This window comes from Ipomoea nil, unplaced genomic scaffold, assembly GCF_001879475.1.
Source record: "Ipomoea nil cultivar Tokyo-kokei standard unplaced genomic scaffold, Asagao_1.1 scaffold0482, whole genome shotgun sequence".
Taxonomy (NCBI): domain Eukaryota; kingdom Viridiplantae; phylum Streptophyta; class Magnoliopsida; order Solanales; family Convolvulaceae; genus Ipomoea; species Ipomoea nil.
This window is the reverse complement of record NW_017616910.1, coordinates 1437676-1452331: the sequence shown is the minus strand read 5'-3', so window position 1 is coordinate 1452331 and position 14656 is coordinate 1437676. Positions and strand designations below refer to the sequence as shown.

Below are 14656 nucleotides of genomic sequence, written 5' to 3'. Positions count from 1 at the left end.
CCAAAAGAAGCCTTTGTCAAGATTCCAAGTTTTGCTTCCAAGATTCAATCTTTCCTCTATTTTGGCATCTAGAAGGGTAAGATCTAAGCTTGTCTAGTCTTTTTGGTTCCATCTTGGTTGTCTTTTCTTAAAGGTTGGATCTTTATGATCTTTTGGTTTGATCTTGAAGTGGGTTTGGCTAGTGAGCTTAGTGGAGAGCTTGTTGTGGTGTAAGAAGAGTCTTTTGGTCTTCAAGAGGTAACCCATGCTCTACAAAACCTATTTTGCTTACCTATATATGATTTCTTGGCTTCTACTTGTGTTTTGATATGAAATGTGAGAGTTTATGCATTTATCTTGTGATATTGCATATCTAGAGCTTGTGTTTAGGTTTCCTTTGTGCCATTGCTTGGCATTTTCCTTGGTTCAAGTCATTTTGTTGTGCTTGGTGAGTTTTGGCATGTTTTGGACTTGAATTTGTGTTTGGAGAAGAAAATCCCTGAAGGGATTTGTTGTTGTACAGGGATGTACCCGCAGGCGGAACGGCGGGCGGGGCACCACCCGCCGGCCTACCCGCGGGGAACATGTGCCTTGTGGGTAGTGTACCCGCGGGCGGGACCACGGGTGGGGCACTACCCGTGGGTCCACCCGCGGGGTACACGGTGGCGTTTGGTTCGGGATTTGTTCCCCGTGATTTGTTTGTCTCGGTCTTTGATCTTTTGGCCTCCCGTTGTTCTTTTGTGGAACTATTTGAGCGTCTTCTTGATGTTTCGTAGGTCTAGAGCTTTATGGTAGGTATCCATGTTGGATCTTTGGTGTTGTGAATCGTGCTAAGTGTTCAACATTGTGTTTCGTTGAACCGTGTGGTGTCTTGTGTGTTCCTCGGAACTATCTTGAGTTTCCTCGTTGTTGAGCTTGCTAGTTATTATCTTAATGCTAGCGTCGTTGTTGTCGATGGGTGGTGACCTGTCTCTTGATTGAGTATGTTTCGTACCTCTTTTGCAATCCGTTGCTAGTTTCGTGTGAGTGGTGGTGCGTGTGTGGCTCTACCTGGATTGCACGATTAGTGGTATGGAACGCTAGTCACCAAGGTATTGCAGCGGTCCTCGTGGTGGCCGTGACGTGATTTCATGGAGTTGTGGCTGAGTCCACGTGTTTGGGGGATAACATTGTGTTATCCGGGCATGTGTTGCCGTGAATTAGTGGGTTTTCGTTGGTGGTTATAGGTGGGGGACGACGGTCCCGGAGGAATAAGGTTGGACTTGGCTGTACAGGGGCTTTCTGGAGGTAATGGTTGGCACCGAAGGTACAAGGTTGGTGGTAGCCATAAGGTTGGAACAGGGCATAAGGAAGGCATATCAACTCGTGATGGGTGATGTCACGAGGGCTTGTGAAGCCGTTGTTGTGGTGAGTTCTCTTCTCTCGGGACGTGTGTAGTCACGGAGGCTTGTGGTGTGGTGTTTTGGCATGTGTTGCCGTTGGGTGAGTCTTTATCCTTGTGTGTGGTCAATCTCTGTGGTTGGGATGTGTTCCCGGTTTTATCCTTGTGAGTGATGAGTCTTGTGTTGTCTTTTGATCTTGGCTTTTGACTTATATATATGTATTCCGTTTCGAAAATGGTTTTCATATTATATATCTACCTATTTATGATACTTAACGGTATTGGTGGGTTACCAGTATCTTTCGCTGACCGGGCGTCGCCCCGATGTTTATCTTTGTATCTTTCAGGTGATGCGTAGTCGAACGCGATGTCTAGAGCCAGTAGCTTAGCACCTGTATCTTTAGACATTGAGGCCTGTGTGCCAATGTCTTTAGATTGTTCTAGTTTGTTGTTTTTGGGATAGTGTTACACTTGCAGATTGTCGCCGTAGCATATACCTAGTGTGGTATACGTGGCATAACACCCCGTTTTGGATTCCTTTTATCCAGTTATCTTTTTATCTTCCGCTGTGCTAGTTTTGTGCTTGATCTGCAGGTGTTAAGACTCGTTTTAAGTCTTGTTGTTTTGGGGGGGTGTTACAGTTGGTATCAGAGCCTAGGTTTGAACCTTGGTTTAGAGCCTAGGAAGAGTTGAGTCTAGACTTTCTAAGTGTTTAAGTGTGTTTTGAGACCTCTAAGCGACCTTAAGGAGTTAAGTGTTAGGCTTAGGACTCTAGGTTGCGCGGTGAGATGTGTGTTGTTTTCTGTCTTGCTTGCTTGCTTTTTTTGTGGCAACCTTTTTGTTGTAGCAAAAGTGCGATGCCTCCTCGTCCTCGCGCCCGCTCCCCAGAGACCCCGACCAATGAGCAGCTCACCCAGAATCTCCATCAGTTGACGTAGACGATGCAGTCTCTCAGTGAAGCTCTGTTGAACAACAATCTAGCTGCGCCGCCTCCGCCTCCTGTTGGGCACCGTGATGTGGATCGCCTTGTGTCTGGGCATCGGCCGCCTTCCTTTGCTGGTGAAGAAGACCCTGTAGTCCTTGAAGAGTGGCTATGGGTGTTTGATAAGATCTTTACCGTGGTGGGTTGTCCCGAAGAGAGGAGAGTAGAACTGACAACGTTCTACTTCTGCCAAGAAGCTAATCTGTGGTGGGTTCACGAGAGTTCGGCCTTTCTTGAAGAACCTGGGTTTGATTGGACTGCGCTCAAGGACAGGATGCGCGAAAGGTTCTACCCAGCGCATGTGCGAGCCGCCATGTTTGATGAGTTCCTTCATCTACAGCAAGGACCCCTATCTGTGGTGGAGTACCACAAGAAGTTCCTAGAGCTGGCGCGCTTCGCGAGGGTGTTGGTACCTACAGAGCTTGCCAAGGTTGAGCGTTTCGTTGCCAGTCTGAATTATGAGGCACGAAAAGCGTTGACAGTGAGTAGACCCAGTTCCCTCAAGGATGCGTATCTGTGTGCCGCGGATCTGTTTCGTGTTCAGCAGCTTCAGAAGAGTTCGCTTGAGTTGGCTAGGAAGAGAGTTGAGAGTGGTGGTTCTTTTGCTTTCAAGAAGCCCCGACCGAGTTTTCCGGCTAGAGTTGTGTCATCTTCTTCTCAAGGACCAGTTAGGATGGAGCCTCCAGTTCAAGCTAAGTCGGTTGGTTGTCGCAAGTGTGGGAAGGTGCATCCGGGTCAAGTTTGCTCTGGCCAGGCATTTAAGTGTTTTCGCTGTGGGGCTGTTGGTCATAGAGTTTCGGAGTGTCCTCAGCTTGTCGGTCAGAGAGTGTTGCCGCCATCCCCGGGAGTCGGAGGAGCACCAGGAGTGAGTTCGAGTCGTGGAGCTGTTGGAGCTAGGCCGCCGGGGAGAGTTTTTGTGATGGCGCGTTCGCAGGCGGAGTCGAAGGGTCTGGTGGAGGAGGAGTTAGCAGGTAACCCTTGTTTTTGAGCCTATCCTTGTGTCCCCGAGAGCTTTGTGTTCTTTGTTGCCTTCGGTGCTATCTTGTGTTTCGCAGTGTCCTTTGTGTTCTTTGTTGCCTTGGGTGTTATCTTGTGTTTCGTAGTTGTCTTTGTTTGGCAATCCTTGGCTTGTTTCCCTTGCTTGTTTTTCGTTGAGGTGCTTAGTATAGACTCTTTTCTTGCTAAGTGTTCTCTTTAGTTGGCATCTTGTTTGTGGTAGCCATCTATCCTTGAGTTATCTTGTGCTTAGCCCAATTCTTTCACCTTTGGATTTGGTTGTTCTTACAACAATTCCTTGAGCTTTTCCTAAATTTTTCAAGTATTCTTTGATTTGGAAAAAAATAGCAAACCCTACCAAATCTTTCCTTGTGTAGCCTAAAAGTTGAGCCTAATGTTTCTTTGTAGCCTTTGAGTTTCAAACCTTAACCAATTTCTTTTCTGCCCAACCTCTAAACCACTTGAGCCAATTATCTTTCTTGAAACCCTAACTAATTTTAATTCCTTTTAAACCTTGAAATCCCACTTTACCCAAAATCCCCAAATTTAATCATCTTTTTCTCCCAATCTCACCCAAATCCCTAATTTCTTCCCCAAAATTCTCTTCATCTTTTTCCTTCTCCCTACCTGTGAGCTACCCGAAGCCACCCCACCCCATCGCCCAGCGCCACCTGCCCGTCGCCTCGCCGCCGGAGCTTCGCCGTCCCGTCGTCGCCGCCGTGCTGTGTGTGCCGTGCCGCCGATCAGCGAGAGAGAGAGCAGCGAGAGGGAGAGAGAGCCGCGAGAGTGCGGTAGAAGGAGAAGAAGTTGTGGGCTTTGTTTGTTGAGCTTTGGATCATCTTTCACCATGCCTAGAAGGTCAAGCTTGGCTAGAAAAGCGGAATGGGTGGATGCCCACTACCTTGTGCTTGAAGGTAAAGCTTTTGATCCGGAATCTTTTTCAAGTTCCTTGTTGGATTTGCTTAAGTTTTAAGGTTTGTTGGATGGTTTTCTCGCCATAAGGGCCGAGACTTACCCGAGTTTGGTGAAAGAGTTTTACCGTCACATGGTTGTGACGAAGGAAGGTGAAAGGCTTGAGATCACCTCTAAGGTGAGAGGTGTGAAGGTTGTGTTGTCTGAGAAGAGGTTAGCCCAGTTGTTGAGTTTGTCTGCTACCGGAGTGTCTCAGTACAGTGGTCATTCTTGGATTAGTACGGATACCATGGGGTACCGTGACTACTTGAGCTATCTGTTTGGCCGTACGAGTGGTTTCACTCAAGCTTCGAGGCCGAAAAGGAAGTGGTTGTCTGTGGAACAAAGGATCTTGGTTATGTTGGTGTCAGATTGTTTGTTGCCCAATAACAACAAGAGCAGTTTGTTGGGTAAGTTGGAGTGTACCTTTGCTTTCTGTCTGAAGAATATGGTTAAGTTCAACCTGCCTGCTTTGATGATGCAACACATGGTGTTTTGCCGGGATCACAACCGAAAGAGTTTGCCGTATGGAATGGTGCTAAGTTGGATCTTGGTTAAGAAAGGTGTTAGTGTGGATGGTTGTCCCTCGAAGGCTGTGGGAAAGATGGTGTTGGATACCGCCAATCACCGGAGTTGTAATCTTTTTCTGTTGGATAGTGGTGAGTACATCACGCTTGAAGAGGTTGCTAGGAAAGCACCTGTTGAGAGAGCAGAGTTAGCTGCTGAGCTTGAGATTCATGCCAGGAAGTTGAGCCTTGCAGTCCAGAGTTTGGGTGGTGACGAAGAAGTTGAGGAGGAAACAGATCAGGAAGAAGAAGAAGGAATACCGGAGACCACTGAAGTTGAAGTAAGTGAATCAGACGGTGAGGAACGCCGTAGAAGGGAAGAAGTTCGCACCAAGAGAGGGCAGGATGTCGCCTCTTTACTTCGTCAGCAGAACAGTTTGATCGCCGAGGGTTTTGCGTTTGTGAGGTCGCAGTTTGCCGCAGTGCATCAGAGGCTTGATCGGTTTGAAGCTAGTTCTAGTCACAGAGTTGTAGCCGAAGAAGAAGAGTCTGAAGAGGCTGAAGAGTCAGAGAGTGAAGAGTTCTAGTTGTGTTGTGGTAACCCCGTTCGTTTCTTTCTTTGTTGTTTCTTAGCCTTTGTAGTTTGGTGTTTGGTTGTTGTGTGCTTTGTGTGCTCGCTTGCTTTGTTTGTTGCCTTGTTGTTTAGCTAGTGTGTTAGATGGTGTTTGGGTTAGTTGTTTAGTTCTTGGTTATTGTCTAGAAGTTGGTTGTTGTGTTGAGGTTAGAGTTCTTAATGCCAATCTATCCGTTTGTTGACCTCTTGCCTATCCTTGAAATCGTAATGTCTTTCTCTTTGCCTTGGAACCTTGTGAGAACTTTTGGAGTTTTTGACCCAAAAGGGATATTCTTGGACTTCTTGTCACAATTTTGTTTCCTTGTTACCTTTCATTCTTAATTCGTTGTACCCAAGTTTCAGGGACGAAACTTCTTTGAAGAGGGAGAGGATGTGACACCCCAAAAATCCACACTCCAAACCATGAATTAATTGAGTAATTAATTCTATTTCTTTTGAGGAATTGATTCCTAAAATCCTGATTTTTGATACTCAAGGACTAGTATTTGACTAGTCAATCTTTAAGTGGTGTTGTACCTTGTGCTTTGAGAGGAGTTCCCTTGTTCCTTACACTTTCTAAGAGTTAGTAAGGGTATCCTTGTCTTTTCACCAAGAGTTAGCTTTGTAACCAAAACCTAGAAGACTTCTTCATTTCATTCCCTTACATTTCCTAGAAAATATCTCTACCTTCTCTCTAGAAAACAAGAGTAGCTTGTTCTTCAAGCCAAAAGAAGCCTTTGTCAAGATTCCAAGTTTTGCTTCCAAGATTCAATCTTTCCTCTATTTTGGAATCTAGAAGGGTAAGATCTAAGCTTGTCTAGTCTTTTTGGTTCCATCTTGGTTGTCTTTTCTTAAAGGTTGGATCTTTATGATCTTTTGGTTTGATCTTGAAGTGGGTTTGGCTAGTGAGCTTAGTGGAGAGCTTGTTGTGGTGTAAGAAGAGTCTTTTGGTCTTCAAGAGGTAACCCATGCTCTACAAAACCTATTTTGCTTACCTATATATGATTTCTTGGCTTCTACTTGTGTTTTGATATGAAATGTGAGAGTTTATGCATTTATCTTGTGATATTGCATATCTAGAGCTTGTGTTTAGGTTTCCTTTGTGCCATTGCTTGGCATTTTCCTTGGTTCAAGTCATTTTGTTGTGCTTGGTGAGTTTTGGCATGTTTTGGACTTGAATTTGTGTTTAGAAAAGAAAATCCCCGAAGGGATTTGTTGTTGTACAGGGATGTACCCGCGGGCGGAACGGCGGGCGGGGCACCACCCGCCGGCCTACCCGCGGGGAACATGTGCCTTGTGGGTAGTGTACCCGCTGGCGGAACCACGGGTGGGGCACTACCCGTGGGTCCACCCGCAGGGTACACGGTGGCGTTTGGTTCGGGATTTGTTCCCCGTGATTTGTTTGTCTCGGTCTTTGATCTTTTGGCCTCCCGTTGTTCTTTTGTGGAACTATTTGAGCGTCTTCTTGATGTTTCGTAGGTCTAGAGCTTTATGGTAGGTATCCATGTAGGAACTAGTTGAGCGTCTTCTTGTGTTGTCTTTTGATCTTGGCTTTTGACTTATATATATGTATTCCGTTTCGAAAATGATTTTCATATTATATATCTACCTATTTATGATACTTAACAGTATTGGTGGGTTACCAGCATCTTTCGCTGACCTGGCGTCGCCCCGATGTTTATCTTTGTATCTTTCAGGTGATGCGTAGTCGAGCGCGATGTCTAGAGCCGATAGCTTAGCACCTGTATCTTTAGACAGTGTTGTTGAGGCCTGTGTGCCAATGTCTTTAGATTGTTCTAGTTTGTTGTTTTTGGGATAATGTTACACTTGCAGATTGTCGCCGTAGCGTATACCTAGTGTGGTATAGTGGCATAACACCCCGTTTTGGATTCCTTTTATCCAGTTATCTTTTTATCTTCCGCTGTGCTAGTTTTGTGCTTGATTTGCAGGTGTTAAGACTCGTTTTAAGTCTTGTTGTTTTGGGGGGTGTTACACTCTCTTTGTCAACAAATCCCTCAAGGTGTTAATATGATTGGCTTTATTAATTATATTTTTTTAATTTTTTCATAGTACTAATAAAATACTTTGTAAATAAATATATTGCATTATTTTGTATTATAACTTTAATATTTAATTAAAAAATAGTGCATAAAAAAGATAATAGACAATGTAGTGAATATAATCAATTGATGAATTTGAATGTAAAGAATTTTTACATTGGAGAAATATAAAGACAATATAACTAATAGAATTATTTCTCTTAATTAATTTATTAATAATGAATATTTTTTTTAATAAAGACATTATAGGGACAATGTAGCGAATATAATCAATTGATGAATTTGAATGTAAAGAATTTTTATATTTGAGAAAAAGAAATACAATATAATTAATGAAATTATATCTCTTATTTAATTGATTGATAATGAATAATTTTTTTTGAATAAAGACATTGTAGACACATAATTCTAAATTAAAGAAATGCATATGTATATTATTTTCTGTCGTAGCTACTAAATTATTATTTTTTTAATTTAATAACAGTAAAATAGAGTACTAATTATGCCAACTTTGATTGGGATGAGGTTCGAACCTAAGACCTTTCTTATTGAAGTCAATGAGTAAGTTTTTTTTAGAACAAATTGCACTTTTGGTCCTGTGACTATTATGGTACTGATAATTTGAGTACGTGACTTTCAAAACTCTCAATTTAAACCTTTAACTACGCAATTATTAGCAGATTTGGTCCTGCCGGCCAATTTTGGCCGGAAAATGTAATTCTTTTAAAATTATTTATATATAATGGCAAAATGGTCATTTAATGTCATTTCTTCTCCTTCTTCTTCTTGCGTCTGCGGAAAAGCGCTCCCCGGCAACCACCGGAAAAGTAAAATTGCAACTCCCTCCCACAACTCTCCCGCCCTCTTTGGAATCACAGTAGTTTGGGAGCTCTCCAATGGCGCCGTCGAGGCACTTCTTGCAATCCTCGTCGGAGAGATCCCTAGTGCACTAAACCAAGCCGTATAGCTTCTCCGTCGACGATCCCCCGCTTAGCTCCGTCTCCCCGGTCGCGCCGTCGTCTGATTCTTTATTTATAAGGGCAAAATGGGCATCAAAATAGAGGCGTCAAGAAAGATGGAGCACATGAAAGAAGAATTTTCCGGCAGGGAAAAGAAGGCCGAGGAAAAGGTCGGAGAGGCCAAGGATTCTGTGAAACAGACCGTTCTCCGGTCGGCAGGCAAAGCATTTTAAACCGTGGAAGAATCAGACGACGGCGTCATTTCAAGCATCATTCACAAAAGGATAGATTTCATATCTAAAATTGCAACTCCCTCCCATAACTCTCCCGCCCTCTTTGGAATCACAACAGTTTGGGAGCTCTCCGGCGGAGCCGTCGAAGCACTTCTTGCAATCCTCGCCGGAGAGATCCCTAGTGCACTGAACCAAGCCGTATAGCTTCTCCGTCGACGATCCCCCGCCCAGCTCCGTCTCCCCGGTCGCGTACAAACTGTTCACCCCGTACGCCTTCTCCGCTAGTTCGCTCAACAACTCCTTCGTTTTCCGGTTGAATGCCTCCGGGTTGCTCACCTCTCGGACGTTCCACATGTAGAACTTGTTGCCATTGTCTATCTTCCCCAAGAAATTCTCCCGCCCATTTCCAGCAGTTTGGAAGAAGAAATGACGTTAAATGACCATTTTGCCCTTATAAATAAATAATTTTAAAAGAATTACATTTTTCCGGCAGGACCAAATTTGTTAATAATTGCGTAGTTAAAGGTTTAAATTGAGAGTTTTGAAAGTCACGTACTCAAATTATCAGTACCATAATAGTCACAGGACCAAAAGTGCAATTTGTTCTTTTTTTTTTTTTTATATAAGAAGGAAGGGGGAAACCCCAAAAAGACACTGAGTTTTACAAAGAGGCATGCACATTGCGCCAACTAGGAAAACCAGACATATCATCGTCCAAGAGCTCTCTGATCTCGTCAGGAGGGTCGGTCAGTGAAAGTAGCCCAAAGTCGTGGTCGAGAGCCATTTTCGCCAAAGCGTCAACCACAATGTTTTGGTCGAGAGTCAATGAGTAAGTTAACGGTGAACTAACAGAAATTAATGGAAAAGATATTATTTAACAAAAAAAATTAACGGATAATCATATTCATTAAGGATAAATTAGAAAATCTTAAGGAAAAAATTAAAATATGATCAATATGAGCCATTCATTTGATTAAAAAATTTAACCGCCATTTTTTCTACCCATTATAGGCCTAACTCTCTTGGACTCTTATTAGTATAGTAGATAGATAGTAGATATAGTAGATAGTAGAAATTAGGAAATCTTAAGAAAAAATTAAAATCTGATCAATTTGAGCCATTCATTTGATTAAAAAATTTGACCGTCATTTTTCTACCCATTATAGGTCCAACTCTCTTGGGCTCTTAGCCTCTTATTAGTGTAGTAGATTATTATTATTATTATTATTATTATTATTATTATTATTATTATTATTGTTGTTGTTGTTGTTGTTGTTGTTGTTATTTATAAATAATAATAATAAAGTGGGGAGTAGGTATAGTAATAGAAGGACTACAATATAGACTAGATCAAGTTACTTTTGAATCAAGATTTGAGCGTAGAGAGAGAAAATAAAATTCAGTTCTAATCTAATCAATTCTTATCAGAACTGAATATAAGCATTAAATAAATAAATAAATAAATAAATAAATATATATATATATACACACACACACACACACACACACACATATATATATATATATATATATATATATATATATATATATATATGATACCGAACTTTATTTTGAATGTACTATAAAAATTACTCAAGAAAAATTAAAAGAAAAAAAAAAAATTATATAGGTGCACCGTACACATCAAGAGTTAAGTACTTAAGTTGTTTAGTAACCAAACATAATTTTTAAGATACTAAATAGAATATTTAATTGATACCTATAAAACTAGATTGTGAACAAGAAGTAGAAAGTTTCACCTAAAAGTTAAATCATTGAAAATAATTTCTACCTAATTAATTTGGGACCATTCTTCAAGACTTCAAGTACATTCTAAATCTAGCCATCTATCTAATCATTTTAATTTTATGAAGAAATGAAAGGCCGGAACTACAAAGTCCAATTTTATATTATGAAAAGCTTAATAAATTAATTAAATCATTGTCATTCTAATAAAGAAAATTATTATTTTTTCTAGGAATAAGGTTTCAATTAGCCACTGAACATAACTTGAAAATATAATTACGCTATTGAACGAAAAAAAAATACAATTAGATGACTGAACACTCTAAAAACGTGCAATTAGGTCACTGAACACTCCAAATGTATGCAATTTCACCGCATAGCAGGTTACCATCAACTTTATCAGATTACCTGCTTATGTGACAGTTGAGTTGGCATTTTAAATAATTTTAATAAATTTTAATAATAAATTTAAAAAAATTGAATAAAAATTAAATAAAAAAAATAAAACGACGGGGTGGCCGACGGCCATCCGATCTTTTTTTTTTTAATTATTATTAAAAATTATTTAAAAATTATTAAAAATGTCAATTCAGCTGCCAAGTAAGCAAGTAACCTGCTAAAATTGATGGTAACCTGCTATCAGGTAAAATTGTATACATTTGGAGTGTTCAGTGACCTAATTACACTTTCTTATTTTTTTTTTTTTCGTTCAGTGACTTAATTGTATTTTCAGGTTACGTTTAGTGACCAATTTGAACCTTATTCTTTTTTTCTATATTAAAATTATTATTCGACAATTCGATATGTTCACATGAGAGCATCCACATCAGTGGATATTATGAAGATATTGTCAGATGAATTATCTTGGGTTGGGATAATAAAAAATGTGGGGTGGGGTTATTTGTGAAAATAATTGTTCTGCAAATTCAAGCATAATGTCAGAAAAAAAAAAAAAAAAAAAAAAAAGAACACTGGCTGTGCGCGTGCAACGCACGCGCCCGTGTAGCGCGCCTGACGCGGCAGGTTTTTATAATTTTTTTTTTTCAATTTTTGTTTTGTTATTTTTTTTTCTTTCTTTTTCTCTCCCCTCCCACATTCTCTTTCCTAATCACTCTTACATTATCTCCCAAATCTCCCCAACTAATGTAGATGCTCTGAGGCCCATTTTGCTACAGATTGGATGGTAAGTTGGTGGCAAATTATGCCCTGGACCCGTGTCCACAATGAATTGTGGACACGGGCCCAAAACGACGTCGTTTTTAAAAAAAAAAAAATCGCGCGTGTTTTGCCGTTAACGGCGTTATTTTTTTTTTTTTTTGGATTATGAATGTACAGTTATGCAATTATGAAATTATGAACACAGAGCTCTAACATTATGAACTTACAATTATGAACATATAGTGATAAAATTATGATCATGGAGCTTTAAAATTGTGAATATAGAGCTTCGAAGATTATGAATGTACAATTATGGAGTTATGAATGTACAGTTATAGAGTCATGAATCTACAGTTATGGAGTTATGAATCTACACTTATGAGATTATGAATCTACAATTATGGAATTATGAATGTACAGTTATTGATCGAATTATGAACAAAGAGCTCTGACATTATGAACTTACAATTATGAACATATAGTGATAAAATTATGAACATAGAGCTCTAAAATTGTGAACATAGAGCTTCAAAAATTATGAATGTACAATTATGGAGTTATGAATGTACAATTATGGAGTTATGAATGTACAGTTATGGAATTATGAATATACAGTTATAGAGTTATGAACGTACAGTTATGGAGTTATGAATGTACAATTATTAACATATAGTAATAAAATTATGAACATATACTCCTATAACGAAGCGATCTGAAGAAAAAAAAAAAAAAAAAAAAAAAAAAAGGAAATAACAGTGTCTAACAGCACTGTTACCTGTGTCCAGCATGCATGACAACCCCACAGATGGGATGGTAACACATGTACAAAGACTATCATCTAAATAGATTAAGGGCTATTCTTGTTATTGATAGTACCGGAGTGACATAATTGCGCTTTTTAATTTGTGATTCCTCGCTATTTTTACTTGTTTATTTATATACTAGTTTTTTTTACGTACATTGTGTAATTTTGATATTGCTTAATGTTTTTTTTTTTTTTTAAATAAGTACTTTAAAGTATATGAAGGCAAGATTATATTAGAATTGTTTATACATAGATAATTGAATGTTGAATTTGCAGATTTAAATAAGTAATTCTAAGTTTACAAATGCAAGATAATATAGTCAAGACTGATTATAATTGTCTATAAAATAATTGTATAGGTATGGTTGAAATTAAATACGGGACATAAGGGAGAGCAAATAAAAATTAGGGCATAAAATATTAAATATATACTAATATTTAAGAGCTAACTGCTGATTGTCAAACAACGACATTGTGTAGTATCCAACTTCAATTTGCTGTGTGATTTGAATACTCTTTTTGTCAATAAATCCCCCAAGTAGTTAATTAATATGATTGACTTAGTTATATTTTTTTATTTTTCTAAAACAATTATTATTATTATTATTATTATTATTATTATTATTATTATTATTATTAAATATATGTATACCGGTAGGTCATTTTACATGTCAATCTAAACAGCTAATTTTTTTTAAATATCTTTTTACAAACCGTTGATATAATTTGCTGGTCAAATCCGCTAACGCTAACTGCTGATTGTCAAACACGGACATTGAAAGGTAATTCTCACTTCAAATTGTTGTGTGATTTGAATACTCTCTTTGTCAACAAACCCCTCAAGTAGTTAATATGATTGAATTGGCTTTATTAATTATAATTTTTTAATTTTTTCATGGTATTAATAAAATACTTGGTAAATAAATATATATAATTATTTTGTATTATAACTTTGATATTTAATTAATAAATAGTGCACAAAAAAAATAATAGACAATGTAGTGAATATAATCAATTGATGAATTTGAATGTAAAGAATTTTTACATTGGAGAAATATAAAGACAATATAACTAATAAAATTATTTCTCTTAATTAATTTATTGATAATGAATAATTATTTTTTTAATAAAGACATTGTAGGGACAATATAGCGTATATAATCAAATATTGATGAATTTGAATGTAAAGAATTTTTATATTGGAGAAAAATAAAGACAATATAACTAATGAAATTATTTCTCTTATTTAATTTATTGATAATTAATAATTTTATTTTATTTTTTGAATAAAGACATTGTAGACACATAATTCTAAATTAAAGAAATGCATATGTATTATTTTTTGTTGTAGCTACTAAATTATTATTTATCTACATCTACAATTTTAATAAGAGCCAATAATGTTAGGCCCTTAACTGGAACAAAAAAATATCGGTCCTATTGTTTCTTAAAATGAATGGTTCATATTATACTATTGTTTCTTAAAATGAATGGTTCATATTATTTTTATTTTAGTATTTTTTATTAATTTTCCTTATTTACCCTCTATTATATTATTTTCTTCCCTTAAATAACCTAAATTCCGTTAGCATAAACTTTACTAACGGAATATTCCGTTAAGTATTTATTATTTTAACTTATACATTAATTTTTATAAGAAAAGTCTTAGTTTCGAACCACATCCCAATTAGAGTTGGCATAATTGTTAAACATATATACTACGAATATGTTAAAATATATTTAAAATATAAAATATATATAATATAAAATTTAACATAAAGTTTGTTCAAATAATTAGTCTGACTAAATATATAACATTCAAAGTTAAGCATCAAAGATTATAAATCAAGAAATTTAAAAATCATTTGATCAGAAAAAAACTTAATATTCTTTTGATTATTTAGATCAGAAAAAAAAAACTTAATATTTCAATTATACTTTTGCATTAATATTTTTTGTATGTATTTTTAAAAAAAAAAAATCAATGATTGCATTATTGTTGATGAAAAGTATATACGCCAATTTATTACTCTTATTAAACTAAATAAAGTAGTAGCTACAACAAAAAATAATACATATTTAATTTAGAATTAGATGTCTATAATGCATTTATTTAAAAAAAAAAAACTATTCATTATAAAAAATTTAAAAATAGATATAATTTCATTAGTTATATTATCTTTATTTTCTACAATTCAAAGATTCATTACCTTCAAATTTATCAATTTATTATATTCACTGCATTATCCATTATCTTCTTTTTACATTATCTTGTAATTAAATATCA

At 37.3% G+C, this 14656-nt stretch overlaps 1 protein-coding gene and 1 pseudogene across 1 annotated transcript; both read right to left on the bottom strand.

Annotated features, from left to right (window-relative positions):
- Positions 1-14656, bottom strand: part of LOC109173665 — a 32805-nt pseudogene that overhangs the window by 12139 nt on the left and 6010 nt on the right.
- LOC109173505 (cysteine-rich repeat secretory protein 38-like) lies at positions 8691-9444 on the bottom strand. Its single transcript, XM_019322743.1, has 2 exons — positions 9340-9444; positions 8691-9038 (listed from the first exon to the last, which is right to left on the bottom strand). Exons 1-2 carry the CDS (start codon positions 9442-9444, stop codon positions 8691-8693), a joined length of 453 nt encoding a protein of 150 aa, XP_019178288.1.

Coding starts and splice junctions, on each gene's coding strand:
- LOC109173505 (XM_019322743.1), bottom strand. CDS start 9,444: ATGGCTCTCGACCACGACTTTGGGCTACTTTCACTGACCGACCCTCCT. Junction 9,039..9,339: donor GTTTTCCTAGTTGGCGCAAT/GTGCATGCCTCT, acceptor TTCTTGGGGAAG/ATAGACAATGGCAACAAGTT.